General features: G+C 42.6%; 2 protein-coding genes across 3 annotated transcripts in view; one reads left to right on the top strand and one right to left on the bottom strand.

Moving 5' to 3' along the window:
• LOC126285018 (SID1 transmembrane family member 1-like) overlaps positions 1-397 on the bottom strand; it is a 119,152-nt gene extending 118,755 nt beyond the window's left edge. Inside the window, exon 1 of one of the 2 annotated variants that reach the window (XM_049984329.1) lies at positions 42-397. In XM_049984329.1, coding sequence (XP_049840286.1) covers positions 42-233 — 192 coding nt within the window. In that variant the 5' untranslated portion in view covers positions 234-397. The remainder of the gene's footprint in view (positions 1-41) is intronic. The other variant, XM_049984330.1, reaches the window with a different exon arrangement.
• Positions 398-421: 24 nt separating this feature from the next.
• LOC126285020 (acidic fibroblast growth factor intracellular-binding protein) overlaps positions 422-20,024 on the top strand; it is a 79,610-nt gene continuing 60,007 nt past the window's right edge. Inside the window, exons 1-4 of the mRNA XM_049984331.1 lie at positions 422-569; positions 720-811; positions 900-1,098; positions 1,268-1,387. Coding sequence (XP_049840288.1) covers positions 553-569; positions 720-811; positions 900-1,098; positions 1,268-1,387 — 428 coding nt within the window. The 5' untranslated portion in view covers positions 422-552. The remainder of the gene's footprint in view (positions 570-719; positions 812-899; positions 1,099-1,267; positions 1,388-20,024) is intronic.

A 20,024-nucleotide genomic window follows, 5' to 3' on the forward strand; every position in this document is an offset into this window, starting at 1 on the left:
TCAGTTAAAACGACATTTTTTGTTGTTGAAATTGTACCTACCTCTGAGGCAGGAAACTGAAAAATGTATTCCACTGTCCTGTTGACATTAAAGGTATAATAGTCTGAATAGTTTCCATTTAAAATTATTGTCGAGAGGTTCTTGTTTTCAGTCTGCTGTTCAGTTCCATGTAGTAACTGTACTAAATGGACCAAAACACACGACAACACAAGACAACACGCACGACCCATCATTGTTACTTATTACAGATCACTTATGTGTCATTTTCAAAACAACAGTTCATCACCTTTCTAATTCATCGTAAGGATTATAAACAGTACGTGTGATCGCGTCCATCACATAAACAACCACGCTACCAGCTGTTCATGACACTTCCTCCTTGCGCGAGTGTCATATAAACATTACCTTGCATCCTTCCTCTGTTTTGACAAACGAATGTCGATTTAGTCGACAAGATTTAGCACGGCGAAAACCGACCAGTTTTCGAATTTAGTACTCTTCCCAGACCTTCAATTGTTAACTGCTGTGCTATTTTGACGGCGATTTGCTCGGATGGCTAACCAGCCATGGTATTTTTTTTCTTTTTTTTTTGCATGTGATTGATTCTTTTTTTCATCTGTGTCATTTCTATGCGTTTGCCATCATACTTTTATTTATGGGGCGTTTAAAGCTCCAGTAAAATTTTGTTGATCGGTGCGTCCAGAAAATAATTGTTTTAGTAACACCATGCATCCTGAAGTTGACGTGTTTATTAGCAACTACACCTTGGTGGACCCTGATGTTTATCAATTATGGGTAGATGGTTGTTCGTGTAAGTGTACGTTGTGCGAAATGAACTACCGCAAGAAGCAATGAACATTTACAAAATAAAAATGCATGAAATTTGCTTCACTCCACAGCTCAAGAAGCCGTGAACGCATTAGACGCGAAAGGGGTCACGAAGCAGACTGGTGCAACAAGGGAGTTACTAACATCCGACGTTCTTGATCATTATCGTACGTACAGCTTACTGGAAAGGCTTCTGTACAACCCACCGAAGCTAGAGGAGCAGCTCGCTTTTCAGATTGAACCACAGACTAAACGTCTTCTGATTGAAAAGTAAGACCATTCATTCTTTCTTTTGAAGGAACCTGTCGATATTAAATTTGCCACCACACTTAACCGACAGTAGTACATAGAGTTAAAGCTTGAATTTCCACACAGTGTTGTATATTAATTTTTGGATGGCAGCATTGTTACATTTATTATTCGTTGTTGTCTATTTCAGGTACTATGACTTTGATGATGAAGTTATAAGAGAACTGTTGGGGAAAAAACTGTCTTCTCGACATCGCAAAGACTTGGATGAAGTCAGTGAGAAAACAGGAAAATCGTTGAAATCCTGTAGGTTAGTCATATTGATAATAGAACTTTATGTGCAGTCAAACATGAATAATGCTCTAGTAATACACTGATATGTGTTGATATTATTAAACATTAAAATTACTATAATTTGATGAAGGTGTCATCTCATAAGTTTGGTTTTAGCAGTGTTAGCTCTAGGCCCTTGTGCAATTGCTTAATTTGATGATGAAAATGGTAGAACATTAATTTGCGTACTTCTATTCATTGGTGTTCTATGAAACAATTTTCTGGGCTAGTCACAAAGCATTTGTTACACAGAACCATGCTGAGGTTTAAGGATGATATCTAGTGTCCGTATTCCCACTTTACTGGCCAACTGTACGAAAAATTAGGTATTCTAACAATATATTCACAGTGCGTTAACTGTGTTATGTAGTTTGTTGTGAAGGATGAGGTACCATTTGAAAATAATAATAGTAGTCATAAATATAATAGTAGGAATAAAACTTATCTCCACTGTTGACAACATAAAATTATTCTTGCAGAAGAAAGAGTAACATATGCAGCCTTAAAAATATTCAGCCACCTTCTTTGTGGATTAAAGGAACTTGCAGATGCTGAAAGTTAAAAGGAAATTGCAATCATTTCTACTTATCAACTCCTACTCCATAGATGCATTTCTGAGTATGCAGTGTATATGTGACTAAGCAATATAAACTGAATTTTGTTGTAGACTAAAAACAAAAAAAATCCAGTCATGTAAATGGCCAACATGAGAGCAGTGCTTTCACAGAGAAAATGTATCTGAATTGTAAACGTACCGAGAAACTCAGGAGACACCACATTGAATTAGCACTGTCAATGTGGGCGAGAGCTCTTACTTGCACTGTTGTGTAGAGATGAGATTAGATTCAGTTTTTGTTCCATAGACCCAAAAAATGAAATGATTCTCATGGGTGTTCATCTTATATCCTCCTTTCAAGACACTATCCATTCCGTTCAGCTGCTCTTCCAGGTCCTTTGCTGTCTCTGACAGAATTACAATGTCATTGGTGAACCTCAAAGTTTATATTTCTTCTCCATGGATTTTAATTCCTACTCCAAATTTTTCTTTTGTTTCCTTTACTGCTTACTCAATGTACAGATTGAATAACATCAGGGATAGGCTACAACCCTGTCTCATTCCCTTCCCTACCACTGCTTCCCTTTCGTGCCCCTCGACTCTTATTAACTGCCATCTGATTTCTGTACAAATTGTTATTAGCCTTTCACTCCCCATACTTTACCGCTGCCACCTCCAGAATTTGAAAGAGAGTATTCCAGTCAACATTATTAAAAGCTTTCTCTAAGTCTACAAATGCTAGAAACATAGGTTTACCTTTCCTTAATCTGTTTTCTAAGATAAGTTGTAGGGTCAGTATTGCGTCACATGTTCCAACATTTCTACGGAATCCAAACTGATCTTCCCTGAGGTCGATTTCTACCAGTTTTTCCATTCGTCTGTAAAGAATTCGTGTTAGTATTTTGCAGCCTTGGCTTATTAAACTGATAGTATGGTAGTTTTCACATCTGTCAACTCTGCTTTTTTTGGCATTGGAATTATTATATTCTTCTTGAAGTCTGCGGGTATTTCGCCTGTCTCATACATCTTGCGCACTAGATGGTAGAGTTTCGTCAGGGCTGGCTCTCCCAAGGCTGTCAGTAGTTCTAGTGGAATGTTGTCTACTCCTGGGGCCTTGTTTCGACTCAGGTCTTTCAGTGCTCTGTCAAACTCTTTGCGCAGTATCATAACTCCCATTTCATCTTCATCTACATCCACTTCCATTTCCACAATATTGTCCTCAAGTACATCGCCCTTGTATAGGCCCTCTATATACTCCTTCCACCCTTCTGCTTTCCCTTCTTTGCTTAGAACTAGGTTCCCATCTAAGCTCTTGATGTTCATACAAGTGGTTCTCTTATCTCCAAAGGTCTCTTTAATTTTCCTGTGGGCAGTATCTATCTTACCCCTAATGATATACGTTTCTATATCCTTACTTTGTCCTCTAGCCATCCCTGCTTAGCCATTTTGCACTTCCTGTCGATATCATTTTTGAGATGTCTGTATTGCTTTTTGCCATCTTCATTTATTGCATTTTTATATTTTCTCCTTTCATTGATTAAATTCAGTATCTCGTCTGTTACCCAAGGATTTCTATTAGCCCTCGTCTTTTTGCCTACTGGATCCTTTGCTGCCTTCACTATTTCATCTCTCAAAACTACCCATTCTTCTTCTACTGTATTTCTTTCCCCCATTCTTGTCAATCGTTCCCTAATGCTCTCCCAGAAACTCTCTACAACCTCTGGTTCTGTTAGTTTATCCAGATCCCATCTCCTTAAATTGCCACCTTTTTGCAGTTTCTTCAGTTTTAATCTGCAGCTCATAACCAGTAGATTGTGGTCAGAGTCCACATCTGCCCCTGGAAATGTCTTACAATTTAAAACCAGGTTCCTAAATCTCTGTCTTACCATTATATAATCTATCTGATACCTTCTAGTATCTCCAGGGTTCTTCCATGTATACAACCTTCTTTCATGATTCTTGAACCAAGTTTTAGCTATGATTAAGTTATGCTCTGTGCAAAATTTTACCAGGCGGCTTCCTCTTTCATTCCTTATCCCCATTCCATATTCACCTACGACATTTCCTTCTCTCCCTTTTCCTACTATCGAATTCCAGTCACCCATAACTATTAAATTTTCATCTTCCTTCACTATCTGAATAATTTCTTTTATCTCATCATACATTTCATCAATCTCTTCGTCATCTGTGGAGCTAGTTGGCATATGAACTTGTACTATTGTGGTAGGTGTGGACTTCATATCTATCTTGGCCACAATAATGCATTCACTAAGCTGTTTGTAGTAGTTCACTTGCATTCCTATTTTTTTTATTAATTACTAAACCTCTGACTGCATTACCACTATTTGATTTTGTATTTATAACCCTGTATTCACCTGACCAGAAGTCTTGTTCCTCCCGCCGCCAAACTTCACTAATTCCCACTATATCTAACTTTAAGCTGTCCATTTCCCTTTTTAAATTTTCTAACCTACTTGCCCAATTAAGGGATCTGACATTCGAAGCTCCAATCTGTAGAACTCCAGTTTTCTTTCTCCTGATAAAAACGTCCTCTTGTGTAGTCCCCACGCGGAGATCCAAATGGTGGACTATTTTACCTCCAGAATATTTTACCCAAGAGGACGCCATCATCATTTAACCATACGGTAAAGCTGCACGCCCTCGAGAAAAATCACGGCTGTAGTTTCCCCTTGCTTTCAGCTCTTTGCAGTACCAGCACAAGAAGGCCGTTTTGGTTAGTGTTACAAGGCCAGATCAGTCAATGATCCAGACTGTTGCCCCTGCAACTACTGAAAAGGCTCCTTCCCCTCTTCAGGAACTACACGTTTGTCTGGTCTCTCAACAGATACCCCTCCGTTGTGGGTGCATCTACAGTACAGCTATCTGTATTGCTGAGGCACACAAGCCTCCCGACCAACAGCAAGGTCACTGGTTTACTGGGGGGGGGGGGGGTTAAACCACATGCAGATGATACAGATATTGTAATAAGTAGCAAGTTAAGTACAGATTTAGAAATGGTTAATAATCAAATTTTATGAAAGCTTTAAACCACATAAAGCTTTCATAAAATTTGATTAGCAGCCATTTCTAAATCTGTACTTAACTTTCTACTTTTTACAGTGTTGGATTTCCTTTTGGCAACAAACTATTATAGATGACTGAATGCTCGACTGGACTCTCAGAATTCATTATGACTTTGTGTTTGTCAGCAGGCAGTGGACATGTGACATTTATAGCTGTATATGCTCCAACACTAGTTGCGGCTGTGGACTTAAAGGATCAGTTTTATGAAAATCATATCAAAGTGGTGCAGGACCTGCAGCCTGTGTACATTCTAGGCGACTTCAGTATACCTATCAGATGTGGTTCTGCCACTTGGCCAGACTGCCTAAGTATACATGGAGAGGGTGATATGGAAGGAAAAATGGTTTATGACTGCTTGAATTTTGTGCCATGTACCAGTTGCGCACACTAGTATTTAATTTAAAGTCAAGACGAGGAACAATGTTCCCTGGATGCACCTTTGATCCAAAAACTGGCATCAGCTAGATCTTATTTTAAATAAATGTAAGTTCTGTGGCATTTCCTCAACATGGGCTTCTTTTATAGCACTGTTTGACACGGAGCCTAGACTAGTAGTGTCAAAAGCGCACTTCATGTGTAAAAAGATTGACACTGCTAAAACACCTTGCAGAAACAAGATTATTTTTTTCAAAATAAGGACTCTGCAGCAGTAGGAACATTTGGTGATAGCTCAGGAAGAAGTTGACATCTGGATTTAAATTCACTCGTTGCTGAAGGCTGTCAGAAGACAAGTCACTTCTCACAGTTTTGGCTGACAATAAATCTGGTAGTTTGAAAGTGAAGTCCCAGGACTGGTTACCAGAGAATATGAATGTACTGAAATGCCTCCTCGGTTCCATGTACCAGGCAACTATCAACTAGCATTCAAATCCTTGAACAATGAAACCTGCATTGATGTAAGTAAAGCAAAGGCATTCATTCCAGAATGAGATTTTCACTCTGCAGCGGAGTGTGCGCTGATATGAAACTTCCTGGCAGATTAAAACTAAGTGCCGGACCGAGACTCGAACTCGGGACCTTTGCCTTCTGTGGGCAAGTGCTCTACCAACTGAACTTACCCAAGCACGACTCGCACCTCGCCTCACAGCTTTATTTCTGCCAGTACCTCTTCTCCTACCTTCCAAACTTTACAGAAGCTCTCCTGCAAACCATGCAGAACCAGTACTTCTGAAAGAAAGGATATTGCGGAGACATGGCTTAGCCACGGCCTGCAGGATGTTTCCAGATTGAGATTTTTACTCTGCAGCAGAGTGTGCGCTGATACGAAACTTCCTGGCAGATTAAAATTGTGTCCCGGACCAAGACTCGAACTCGTGACCTTTGCCATACGTGGGCAAGTGATCCACCAACTGAGATACCCAAGAACGACTCACGCCCTGTCCTCACAGCTTTACTTACTTTCGAGTCTCAAAATGGCCCATGACTATAATCTGTAAACATGCTGCAGTGTCATTCAGTGTCACTCCGCAGTTTTCCTTCACTATGGCGTCAACTGCTGCAATGTACTGTTGAGTCACAACTCGCTGTGCCTGAACTGGACGAGGAGCATCTTCCGCTGAAATCACACCATTTGCAAACTTCCTACTCCATTCGTAGACTTGCTGCTGTGACAAACATGCATCACCGTACTGAACCTTCATTTGTCGATGAATTTCAAAAGGTTTCATACCTTTATTACACAAAAACTGAATAACAGAATGCTGTTCTACCCTGGTGCAAGTCACAAGTGGGGTGGCCATCTTTATACTGATACTGCAACGGTATGTGTGCATCTGCACTATGCTGCCACCTACAGGCCATTCTGCATGCTGTTTGTAGAACGCTTACCAACTTACAGGATAACGGTGCGAAATTTCGATTTGTTATTACAAATTTAAGGTTTTCATTTGACTTGCCCTCATATTTTTTGTCAGATGTCACAAGCATAGACATCAGAAAGATAGGCTATCACTCTTACTTTGAGTGTTATTCGGTATGTTATAATCTTTGTTATAATCTTCTGGGGAAATTCGACATATGTCACAAGACTCCTAATATTTAAAAAATTAGAAACTTTTGTTGGCAAACAACAGGCAGGTATCGTGTCAACCTCTGTTAAAATATCTAAAAATACTCTCTTCCCTTCCCTTCACATATATGAGGTATTGTTCTTAGATAAAAATCAACATCAACTTAAATCCTTCCGTTTCAATCACGATGATAGCACTCGCCACACAGAGAATTTTAAACTCCCAACACACCATTTAAAACTCTATGCCCAAACATGAGAGTATATGGGATTAAAGGTTTACAATTAAAAAAAAAAAAAAAAACAGTAATATATTTAATATGGAGTTAGGTTCTGTGAAAAGATTACTCTGTACCTGTCCGATGGAAAAGTATTACTGTTCTATTGAAGAATACCTTGAAGAGTTTTACAGTTTGAACAAGGAAATTATATGTTTAATTTTGTATACTGGAAACTGTAGTATGTAATTGTGTAGCAATACCTCAGAAATGTGCATAAAATAATATCAAAAACCTGTTGCCTCCAATACATCAAATCAATAATGATTTGCAAATTTTTGTTATGAGATCTATAAATCTATAACCTTTGGAATGGTGCTGGTGCAATTTTAAACCCAAATGGCATACACCAATATTGGTAGAGTCCCGTCGAACAGTAAATATGGTTTTTGAGTGGTCTCCTGGAGCCCCTCCCAACTGTTGCACCCCACTTTTGAAATCTCTTGTGGAGAGGTATTTACATTGACCTAGGTTGTCCAACATTTCTGTTGTATTTGATGTAGGAAATGAGCTGCCATTGTTCTTGGATACAGATGTTGATAATTGTTACAAAAACGGTATTTCCTCCTCTCATATAACGATTTATTTGACACAATGGCAATGGATGCTCCTCAGCGACTGTCACACTCCACAGTAATGCCGTCCTTCAACACTTGATTGATGAATCCCTCCAGTATCGATTGCAAGTGCCAAGATATTGTGTATGGCTTCTTGTAAACAGGAGGAATAACCCAATCAGGATTTTATCATGTGTCATGGGTGTCATTTTGTAGTGATCCACTAGGAATGAACAAAATCGGTGAACTGTATTAACGGAATTCCCATTGCTGTCCTGCTTTTCCCTTTTGAATGTTGTTCTTTTGAGAAATGCAGATGCATTGATGGTTTGCTTGTGGCAGAGGTCTCTGTTCAGCCAATCTAAATTGCTCTTGTCTAGGACATCCAAATTGGCAATCATGAACATTTCGGCAGATCCACTTTATTAGAGCCAAAATTATCCACATTTATCATTTCTGTCTACTTTGTGCACTTGTGCTACACTTTTTCTTACAAAACAGCGTGAAGTATCTAATTTTTCATTGTGTTCCAATGGATTTATGAGACACGGCATATTGTTCAGGAGGTCAATACTGACACTCAATCAGAGTAATTTTACCGTACCTCTTGGTACTTATAATGCGAATAAAGCGTAAATGAATGTATACACAGTTTATTTGGTACCACCTTTATGACCGGTACCATTTGCAGGGGTCATTCCAAGTTGAAACAATAACCCACTGAGTTTAGTAGTGCACTAAAAAAATCAATTTTTATGTGATGATTGTTCAGAAAATATATTCCTAGGATTGTGAAACACCTCTCACCCAACATGGGCCAATACTCCCATATGTTTCTGAAAATTCCTTGCTCCAGTGTAGAAATTGAGCAGTGTTGATCTCAAAGTGCCACATCCATTCCTCTGCTTTCTTCCTTCTGTAGAGTTTTACACTAGCTACCAACCTTAAAAACTCAACCAGAATATTTTTCCCTTACCCCTCAGTATGTCGTAATGCAAATAGAGTTTAAATGAATGTGCTCTGAGTTTATTTCGGCCCACCTTTATGATCAGCAAACCTTGTGACAGTGTCATTTGCAGTGGTCGTTCCCAGTTGGAACAATGTCCCACTGAGTCACTGAGTTTATTAGTGTGGTGCAAAAGGTCAATTTTTATGTGATAGACATTCAGAAAATCTGGCCCTAGGATTGTGCAGTGTCCCTCACCAACATGATGCAATATTCCCATATATTTCTGAAAATTGTTTGATCCAGTGCAGAAATTGACTAGTGTTGACCCCAAAGATGCCACATCTTCCTTCCCAAGAGTTCCGCATGAGCCACCAACACGAGCCCATGTGTCCACTAAAAATTTACGTTCCCTTCTGTTCACGCCAAGCAACACCACACCTCTGCATACACTTTGAAGCATTAAGCTTTACTGGGAACGCTGTCTGGTGGTTGAGGAATTCCCATTGGCGTTTAACGAAGCCATACCCCGTCGTCACTTACTTGGCTTACTATTCTGACAATCATGCATCCAAGGCCCTACCACTCTACCATTCCGCACTCATAGCATTGCAGTTGGCAGCATTTTTTCTGAACATGGCCCACATATCCACACCAATAGCATCTCACTTGTGAGAAAAAAACATTCAATTTAGCCTACACCCAAGATGCTATGTCTACCTACTCTTCATCCTGGAGTATAACAAACTTAATGGCAGTGGCTAAATCCTTTGAATTCTCCGTCTGTACCCTGCTTGACATATCAGATGGAAGCCCTCTTAAAGACGTTTCTAGCACCATATGTTCGTGTGCCTCCACATTCTGTGTCAACATACATTTGTGCATAGACTTTCATAATTCTATTTACAAATGTTTCCACCAACTTGTTTCATTTCTGGGCCAGTCCGTTAAGTTTTTTCTTGAAGAATGTGGCAATATTCTCAGCTTCCAGATTCTTAATAAATGATGACACTTTCTCAGGAGGAGGAGCCACTAGACTAGTTGCAGTGAGAAGCACAGAAGAAGCATATGCATCAAATGAAGCTTTTTCCTGTACTGTCCCAGCTAGCTCACCATGTCTGCTTGCACTATTTTCAATGCCCCCATGCATTTGTAACATGGCATTCTTTTCTGACAGTTCAGCCATCTGCTGCTTCAAAGTTTCAGCCGCTTCCAGTGTTGTCATTGCTTGTGTTTCTTGCATTTTTGGAACCTCTATTTACAGAAAATACAATATCCATCTGCTGCTTCAAAGTTTCAGCCGCTTCCAGTGTTGTCATTGCTTGTGTTTCTTGCATTTGTGGAACCTCTATTTACAGAAAATACAATATCCTTGAAGCACACGCACATTAACAGGCCAAGGACAGCTATAATAAAAACATGGGCATAAGTTCCTCACTGGCCGTAAATAGATTCTCTAAAATTGCCTCTAAACTGCGGTAAATACACTAATCCCTTAGGTTTCACAAATTGTATATTTATGTTCCTATGCACACCTCTTCTGTCTACTATGGCTATATACAGGATGAAACAAGGTGGTCACAAAAATAAAAACACACTCACTGAAACCATATTGCTGAACTGCACATTGTGGCTGGAGACATGGTCCTGGATCCAGCTGCAGACGTCAGTGACCACTTCTGACACCACTTCTTGAGGCCGGTGTAGAAGGCCTCTGTGATGGGTGATGGAACCAGATTGGATGAGGTGTGGTGGTTGGTAGTACATCACCCTAGAAGGGCTAGCAGTGGGGCAGTGAGTGCGTGTCTGATAAACATCTAGCATGTTGACATGAAAACATCATTTGTTAAGTGATTCATTAAATGTTCATCAGTTACAACAGTCTCGATGATACTTGGAGAAATCAGAACACCCAAAACATAAGATTTACACAGCCCTTGAGGAGCCGCAGCCACGTGCAGACGCCCTGACAACTTTCAGTGTCGTGTGGCCAGGGGTGACGATGGCTGTGATTCGGCAAGGACACTGATTGAAGCAACAGGTAGTAGCTCCCAATGTAGACTAGAGACTTCCTGACAACACAGGATGGAGCATGCAGAGCTGCACAGAATAACAATGTGGATGAAGTGTGGCTGAGACAGCTCACAGCAGCAGTAGTGCCTGCCCACATAAACAGAGACAAGCAGTGAGAAGTCTGCCTGTGTGATAATGGGAGCTGAACAGCTGCGTTACTCCAGGTTTGCATGATAGACCTTCAGGGATGCAGGCTGGCAGCAGGTAAGGTAGACCCACAGATGGCCCATTGGTTGGATAGTGGTAATTCCACAGCATTGGACTCAGTGTGAGTGGGCCGCAGCCAGCAGTGTCACAGTATGGATGTGGAGACTGATTGATCCGTGTAGACATGTAGACTCGCAGGCCATCATAAGCGCCACCTTGGAGGCTGGTGACTGATAGTCTGCAGTACCTGCAACTAGAAGTGAGGATTACTGGTATCAACTTGACATATCCTTGTTTTGCTAAAGCATTGGTTTCCATCACGAAACCAGAACAGGACTGTGGATCGGATGTGAAGAAATTGGGTAACCTTGACCACAGCGGGTCCACTTTGTTGCTGTGTCAGCAATATCATGAGTCTGGTCATTGTGCTGTGACTGATAACTACTCGGCACCTCCAGGCATTATAGTGAGCGTCGACTATCTGATGATGTGGGTGTTCAGCAAACCTGTTTGTTAGGATAACTGAACTGTGTATTTTAATTCACCAATAAAAACTGTGTATGTTTGTAATAATATGGACCTCTTTTATTATTGCAAAGGTGTGTACAGTAGCAATGTACGTAGTACAGACTAGCAAACAAAAAAATACATGATCCATATGCATTTTGCTTGTACAGTACATATATAAAGATTCAATCTTTAAAAAAATTCTTAAGTTTGGTCTGTCTAAGCAAGCCTACCTGCTTATGGGCAGCTAAGTCACTAACTTTTGGAGGACAGGTCACTTTCATCATGGGCTTCATATGGTCACAAGGCAGTCTCTAAACATATAAATGCTTCAGAAGCAGCTGGTATATTTTCATCTTCATTTTCTGGACCACCAGTTGTTGATGTGCTGGCAGCTTCAGTTTTAGCAGTAATGACATGATTTGGTGTATGAAACTTCTTATATATTATGTATAATAATAATAATAATACTCATGTTAACTGAGTTCTTTTAATATATTGAGCATTTCGGAAATTTCATTCTGTTCATCGTTTTCAAGTAGACTTTGAGTACTTTCCCAATATACAAAATTTTGTTCTAGGCTATTTTCAAGTTCTGTTACTTTATACTATGCTGTGCTACTCCGATCACATAGAATGCATCTACTATCCACACAGACATTCTTTTGTGCGGTGTAACCAGTAGGCACTGCAGACGTATTAATATGTTTGCAACAATGTGATTTCTTACCTGTATGAGTGACGAGCATAGGTGGTTGGTGGATGCCGTCATTTCTACAACCTAAAGCAGTAATACGATCCTTGCTTATTTTGGGACCATGTTCTGCTAATTCACGACATGAAGCAAGAGGTTTTCTTTGCAAAGCTTTCTAGTTGAGCTCAGTTTCATCAACTTTGTAAATGTTTTCTTTAGCATAATCTTCTTCCTTCAGTATGTCCTTTAGTTTGATTTTAAAAGAACCACATCTGCTGAAGAGTAGACGACAATTTTTCTCCTGTTTGAAGCTCATGAATGACATGTCTTAACTTAGTGTTTCAACCAACCGGTGCTTGGTTTAAAATGAGATGGCCCCCCAAGATTTTTGTTAAATTGAATTACCCTTTACACAGAAGGGGACCAGAAATAGGTTTTCCTTGTGATCTTTTTTGTGTAAATCGCTTTTAGAAAGCATCATTTAAATCCATGTTTGGCATGTATTTCATAGTTTTACGACTTGTCAACTCATCAGTAGAATCGAGCTTAGATACAAAGTTTGTGACGCTTGTCTTTTGTTTTTTATGTCTATAATTATCGACTTACCTACCCTGTACTCATTAGATAACTTGGTTGCAGATCCTCTTCACCCAATCTTTTGTTAATCTTGTTTTTATCTCTTATAGAAACTACAATACGTTTAGATGTTTTATATTGCAAGTTTACATGTCAAAGACCGAAGCTGTCAGTGGGCAGCTTCCACAAGCGAATGGTGTTTCAGTTAAATGGTCATTTGGTTGACCGATGTTCGGGTAATCAGTGGTCTACTGTGCTTACCATACCTGCGGGTAGCCCCAGATTTTGCTTGGCCAATTTGAAATGACCCACTTCTGCATCCTCTTGTGTTAGCTGTGGAAGGTGTCTCAATTCCCAGTAAATTAATTGCAGTGTAGGTATATAGTATTTTCACATTGCCATGTATGTTTCAGCTATATGCAATACTCTCAGTGATCAACATACAAAATCAGTAATTTGACCGTTAATAGTGAATTAATCACTCAACACTACCATTCTTTAGAATCTCTGGTCATGATCCATGATGAGACCTGTTGTGCATTTTTGATGGAATGCTTGAAATCTGTCACAGTTGAAAGTTCTTTCATCTCAAAGAAATTATTATTCATTATAGGGAAGAAATGGATGTGACCAATGATAAATATTGAGGAACTACTAATCTACTCTGCATGCATATATGTTTAGCTCACAGACTGAATGCTGAAACAGATATCCACAAATAACTGAGGAATGAAACTTATCAACTTAAAAGATTAAATTTAACTGTGGATAGCAAAAAATTGCAATGTTGTTTGAATGTTAGAGCAAAGTGATGTGAAAATTTTTGAATGCACTGACATAAGGAAACGGTAAGTGCATGGTACATATTAAAAAACAGAGCTAGATTTAAGGAGAGAAGGTAAAATTTACATAAAAAAAGGTGTTTTGTAAAGTGCCTTCTTCAGTTTTTTCTGTAACCATTACATTAAATAAGATATATATTTTTTAAATAATAACCAATGCTGTGAATGTGACAGAACTTTAATCCATATCTGTGTAATATTGATTAGACAGTTCAAAATGTGTCAACAAATGGAAAGCCCAGGTTGGAATATCTACACTATTATAAAAAGGAAATAGATTGCTACTCACCGTAAATATGACATGTTGAGTAATAGACAGACGTGACCAGGAGACTGTTATGCATTTGAGCTGCCTGTCGTAAGAGGTGACTAAAAGGAGTCTCACACGTTTCGAGCTTTATGTGATGGTCCCCTGTAGGGTTTGACCTCCATTCTCCAAAATTTTCCCAAAGAGCGAGCAGATTGGGGAAGGGCACCTTAATTGGTGCATCATGTCTGTCGTGCATTGAGATCTTTAGCCCACTTTCTCGTTGTTGCATTTCAGTCCTGCTCATTCTCCATCTCTCGGGTGAGGACGCCTTCCAGGGTGCGTTTTCCACCATGCACTATGCAGTGTCGCTTTCTGTGGTGACGATGACCGTGGACGTGTTTGCACCTGATATCCAGCACGGTAGCCAGTCCGTTGTGGTGGGGCCGCCATGTACCCTGTTGTTTGTAGCCCACTGACAACACAGGGATTGCTCTGCTGGTGCCTGTGACATTAACTCCCCACATATACCAAGGGGTAGATGCCCAATCCCCTGGGCGTCGTGACTCCCGGCAATAGCCATCCTGTCAGGTGGCCATTGATGTGGCTGGGTACCTGTGGGGAGGGTGGGTGGCATCAGGGCAGATGACATGTGATGACGTGTAGTCCATCATCTCTTGCTGGTGGTGGAACACCAGCAGTCTCTAAGCGTTCACGAGCTCAGTTCAACGCACAGAAGTATGACCCCAAATCGTTTTCCTCCCTGGCAACACCATGGGAGGAATGTCAAGCTAAGGATGGCAGTGGATATTATTTGCCCCGGTACCTTGTATGTTCGAGAGCTAATGGGGAATCTTTCATGACGATGAAGCCTCGGTTTTTTGTTGAGCATTTAGAGGACAAGTTGGGGGAGGTGGAGGGATTGTCCAAAATGAGATCTGGGTCAGTATCGATCGAAACAACATCCTCTGCCCAGTCACGGACGTTACTCGCTTGCGACAAGCTGGGGGATGTTTCTGTAACCATCGCGCCCCATAAGAGATAAATTTGGTCCGGGGTATCATATTTCACAGGGACTCTCTTTTGCAGTCTGAAGATGAGCTGCGCGCCAATTTAGAGCGGCGAGGTGTACATTTCGTACGGCGTGTCCACCGGGGTCTGAGGGATAATCAGGTTGCCACTGGTGCCTTCATCTTGGTCTTCGAGGGTGATCATTGCCCGAGAAGGTCAAGGTGATGGTCTATCGCTGTGATCTAAAGCCCTATATCCCTCCCCCGATGCAGTGCTTTAAGTGCTGGAAGTTCGGCCATATGTCTCCTCCCACTGTACTTCCAGCATCACGTGTCGAGATTGCGGACTCACATCTCATCCCAATACTCCATGTGGCCCTCCTTCTATCTGTGTCAGCTGCGGAGAGCACCGTTTGCCTTGCTCTCCAGGCTACAGGATTCTCCAGAAAGAAAGGAAAATCATGGAGTACAAGACCCTGGATCGACTCACCTACACTGAGGCTAAGAGAAAATTTGAACGCCTGCATCCTATATGTATGATATCGTCTTATGCTGCCGCTACAACAGTTCTAGCACCACCAGCTCTGCCAACCCCAGTCACCTCTCGGAGCTGGGCGCTTACACCTGCCCCCTTGATGGTCGATGGCATTTCCCTCCCTGTTGCTCTCGCACCACCTACTTCGGGAGCAACACCCCCCACACTCCAACCATCGGGGACATCCGTCCCCAATTCTAAGCCGGACAAGCATAAGTCTTCTTCAGCGTCTCTTGCTAGGAAGGGGTCCTGTGGGTCACTCCCTTGCCAGGTTTCTGCTAGGGGGAAAGATGTCGCCCACTAGTGGCTGAAGAGCTCAAAAGCAGCTGGTCATAGGGCTTCATGCTCATCCTCAGTCCTGGAGACTGAGCCAGTGAAGTCCTCCCAGAAAGGGAAACTCAAGGAGCAGTAAGAGAAATCCAAAAAGAAGACCCCAAGACCAAGGAAATTGTGGTGGCACCCACACCACTGCTACCTACAAGCTCTGCATCTGAGGATGGGGTGGAGATTCTGGCATCTGCTCAGGATCTAGATCTCGAAAGACCCTCAGACACAATGGATGTAGACTGCTCAGGCAAAAAGTAGGTGGCAACAGGTGACCCTGAGGTGTAAACTGCCTCATTGAATATTCCATGCCTTCCTAGTCTCATGGTGATGTCATCCTCTAATGGAGTTGTGGCGGTTTTTTCCGCCACCTGGATGAGCTACGGCAAATGTTAAGCTTTACACCTACTACCTGCATTGCCCTCTGCGGCTATAAGGGATATTACAGGAACCATAGTGACTGTAATCAGTTGTCAGGTGGAGTTTGCGTTTATGTCCTTAATTCAGTCTGTAGTGACACTGTGCTCCTTCAAACCCCCTTGTGAAGCTGTGACTGACAGAATAAGGACGACATAGGAAATAACTGTCTGCAATGTGTATCTTCCTCCAGATGGTGCAGTACCCCTGAATGTATTAGCTGCACTGATTGATCAACTCCCTAAACCTTTCCTACTTTTGGAAGATTTTAATGCCCATAACCCCTTTTGAGGTGGCACTGTGCTTACTGGCTGAGGCAGAGATGTCGAAACTTTACTGTCTCAGTTCGACCTCTCTCTCGTAAATACTGGGGCCGTCACTCATTTCAGAGTGGCTCATGATAGTTACTCTTCCATTGATTTATCGATTTGAAGCCCAGGACTTCTCCCATCTATCCACTGGAGAGCACATGATGACCTGTGTGGTAGTGACCACTTCCCCATCTTCCTGTCACTGCCCCGGGGTCAGGGCCACAGACGCCTGCCCAGATGGGCTTTAAACAAGGCGGACTGGGAAACTTTCACCTCTGCTGTCGCTGTTGAATTGATGCGATGGTTGAGCAGGTGACTACAACAATTGTTTCTGCGGCAGAAAATTCAATCCTTCACTCTTTAGGATGCCCCCGGTGTAAGGCCGTCCCTTGGTGGTCGCTGAAGCAATTAAGAAGCGTTGGCGAACTCTACAGTGGCATAAGTGGCACCCTTCCCTGGAGCACCTCATAGCCTTTAAACGGCGCCATGCCTGTATTCGCCAGCTTATCAAATGACGGAAGCAGGAGTGTTGGGAGAGAGACATCTCGACCAATGGGTGCCATACGTCACCTTCCCAAGTCTGGGCAAAGATCAAACTATTTTCAGGTACTAGACCCCAACAGGTGTTACCGATGTTACCATAAATGACATATTATCTACTGATGAAAATGTGATTGCCGAGCAATTTGCTGAGCACTATGCTCGAGCCTCTGCTCCAGAGAATTGCTCCCAGCCTTTCACATTCTCATATGGCGGATGGAAGGGAAAGTCCTCTCATTCACTACAAGCCACAGTGAACCCTATAACACCCCATTTAAAGAGTGGGAGTTCCTCTGTGCCCTGACACAGCTCCTGGGCCAGATTGGATCCACTGTCAGATGAATAAACGTCTCTCGTCTGACTACAAGCGACATCTAGTCATCTTCAACCAGATCTGGTGCGATGGCATCTTTCCATTGCAATGGCGAGAGAGCACAATCATTCCAGTGCTCAAACATACTAAAAACCTGCTTGATGTGGATAGCTATTGGCCCATCAGCCTCACCAACCTTCTTTGTAACCCGATAGAACATATGGTGTGTCGGCAGTTGGGCTGGGTCCTGGAATCACGTGGACTACTGGCTACATGCCAGGGCGGTTTCCAGCAGAGTCGCTCTGCTACTGATAATATTGTGTCCCTCTAATCTGCCATCCAAGCAGTCTTTTTCTGGATGCCAACACCTGGTTGCCATCTTTTTTGATTTATGAAAAGCTTACGACACGACCTGGCAACATCATATCCTTGCTACATTGTGTGATTGGGGTCTCCGAGGCCCACTCCCAATTTTTATCCATAATTTCCTATCACTCTGTACTTCCCGTCGTCCAATCTCTTCTGTCTGAAGTGGATCCTTCCCTTTACCACCTCTACTTGCGGCTCATTACGTACACCTCCAAGGTGTTCGCAGTGGTTAGCACACTGGACTAGCATTCGGGAGGACGACGGTTCAATCCCGTCTCCAGCCATCCTGGACGGGATTTCCCTAAATCGTTTCAGGCAAATGCCGGGATTGTTCCTTTGAAAGGGCACGGCCGATTTCCTTCCTAACCCTTCCCTAACCTGAGCTTTCGCTCCGTCTCTAATGACCTCGTTGTCGACGGGACGTTAAACACTAACCACCATCACCACCCCCAAGGTGTACGCCTCGGCCGCAGCTTCGTCTGAACCTTTTGCACAGTCCTAAGGACTCTGTTAACCCCGCCACTTTCTGTCGTCACTTCCTCGTGGTTCTTGACTTGCTCCGGGGCTCTGATGTGCTTTACACCGACGGCTCAATGGCTGATGGTCACGTACGCTTTGTGTATGTTCATGGAGGACATATTGAACAGCACTCCTTGCCATATGGTTGCAGTGTTTTCACTGCAGAGCTGGCGGACATATCTTGTACTCTTGAGCACATCTGCTCATGCCCTGACCTGTCATTTCTCCTGTGTACTGACTCATTGAGCAGCCTACAAGCTATCGACCAGTGCTACCATCGCCATCCTCTGGTAGCATCTTTCCACGAGTCCATCTATGCCCTGGAATGGTCTCATCATTCAGTGGTGTTTGTGTGGACCCTAGGACACATTGGAATCCCCGACAACGAACTTGCCGACAGGCTGGCCAAACAGGCGACGCGGAAACCGCTTCTGGAGATGGGCATCTCCGAAGCTGACTGGCGTTCTGTCTTACGCCGCAGGGGTTTTCGGGCTTTGGGAGATGGACCGGCATAACAGTACGCACAACAAGCTACTCGTCATTAAGGATACGACGAATTTGTGGGAGTCTACAATGCGGTCCCCTCACTGGGAATCAGTTGTCCTCTGCCACCTCCGCGTTGGCCATACATAGCTAACACATGGTTACCTACTCCGTTGCGAGGTCCCACCTCTGTGTTGCTGTGGCTCCCAAATGACAGTCGTCCACCTGTTGCTCGACTGCCCACTTTTAGCCACTCTTCGGCGGTCTTCTAACTTTCCTAGTTCCCTAAGGTCGGTGTTGGGCAACAGTGCATCAACAGCAGCTTTAGTTTCATGTTTTATGTGAGAGTGGGTTTTATACTTCTATGTTGGTTTAAGCATATGTCCTGTGTCCCTCTATATCTCCACCCTAGTGCTTTTAGGGTGGAAGTTTTAATGTGTTGCAGAGTGGCTGGCTTTTCCTTTTTATTCTCGTGGTCAGCCAGCCACTGTAATCGGCTTTCTTGTTTTACTCTCTTCTGTTTCTATCATCTCTCTGTTGTTTTCTTGCCCTGTTTTGTTCCTTTTAGTGTTCATTGCCTTTCCTTCATTCTTGTGGTTTTTCCTTTCTTTCCGTTTTGTGTTATATGTCTCGTCCATTTTATTCTCACATTTGTGGCATTGTTTTATTAGGAACAAGGGACCGATGACCTCATAGTTTGGTCCCTGCCCCCTCTTTTAAACCAACCAAGCAACCAACCATTTGGGCTTTTGGCCAGAGCCTTCTTCGGAAAGGAAAATGTACACACATTTACACAAGCAAGCCCGCCTTATGCACACATGATCACTATTGCTGGCTAGAATGCAATTGTGCGTCATACAGAGTGGGATGGGGAAGGGGTAGGGGTAGCAGGGGTGCTGTCTGTCAGAGCGTGCAGGAACTGGATGGAATAGGATAAGTCTGTGACAGGACTGGAATAGGAAGTGCTGTTTGAGTGGATTGTGTAGGTCTTGCACTTGGGTCTTCCATGGGGATCTGGTGTCTGTGGCAAAGGGATGGGATTTGGGAGCTGCATAGGGATGGACTAAGATGTTGTGGTGGTTAGCTGGAGGGGCAGGAAGGATGTTGGGTAGAATGTGTCTCATTTTAGGGCTTGATGATAGATAATGAAAGCCCTAATGAAGGATGTGATTCAGTTGTTCAAGCCCAGGATGGTACTGGGTGATGAAAGGGGGGGGGGGGGGGGGGGGGGCGTGCTCCTGTGTAGTTGTTCGTGGAGGGTGGCGGGAGGATTAGGGG

The sequence above is a fragment of the Schistocerca gregaria genome, chromosome 8 (assembly GCF_023897955.1).
Source record: "Schistocerca gregaria isolate iqSchGreg1 chromosome 8, iqSchGreg1.2, whole genome shotgun sequence".
NCBI lineage: Eukaryota > Metazoa > Arthropoda > Insecta > Orthoptera > Acrididae > Schistocerca > Schistocerca gregaria.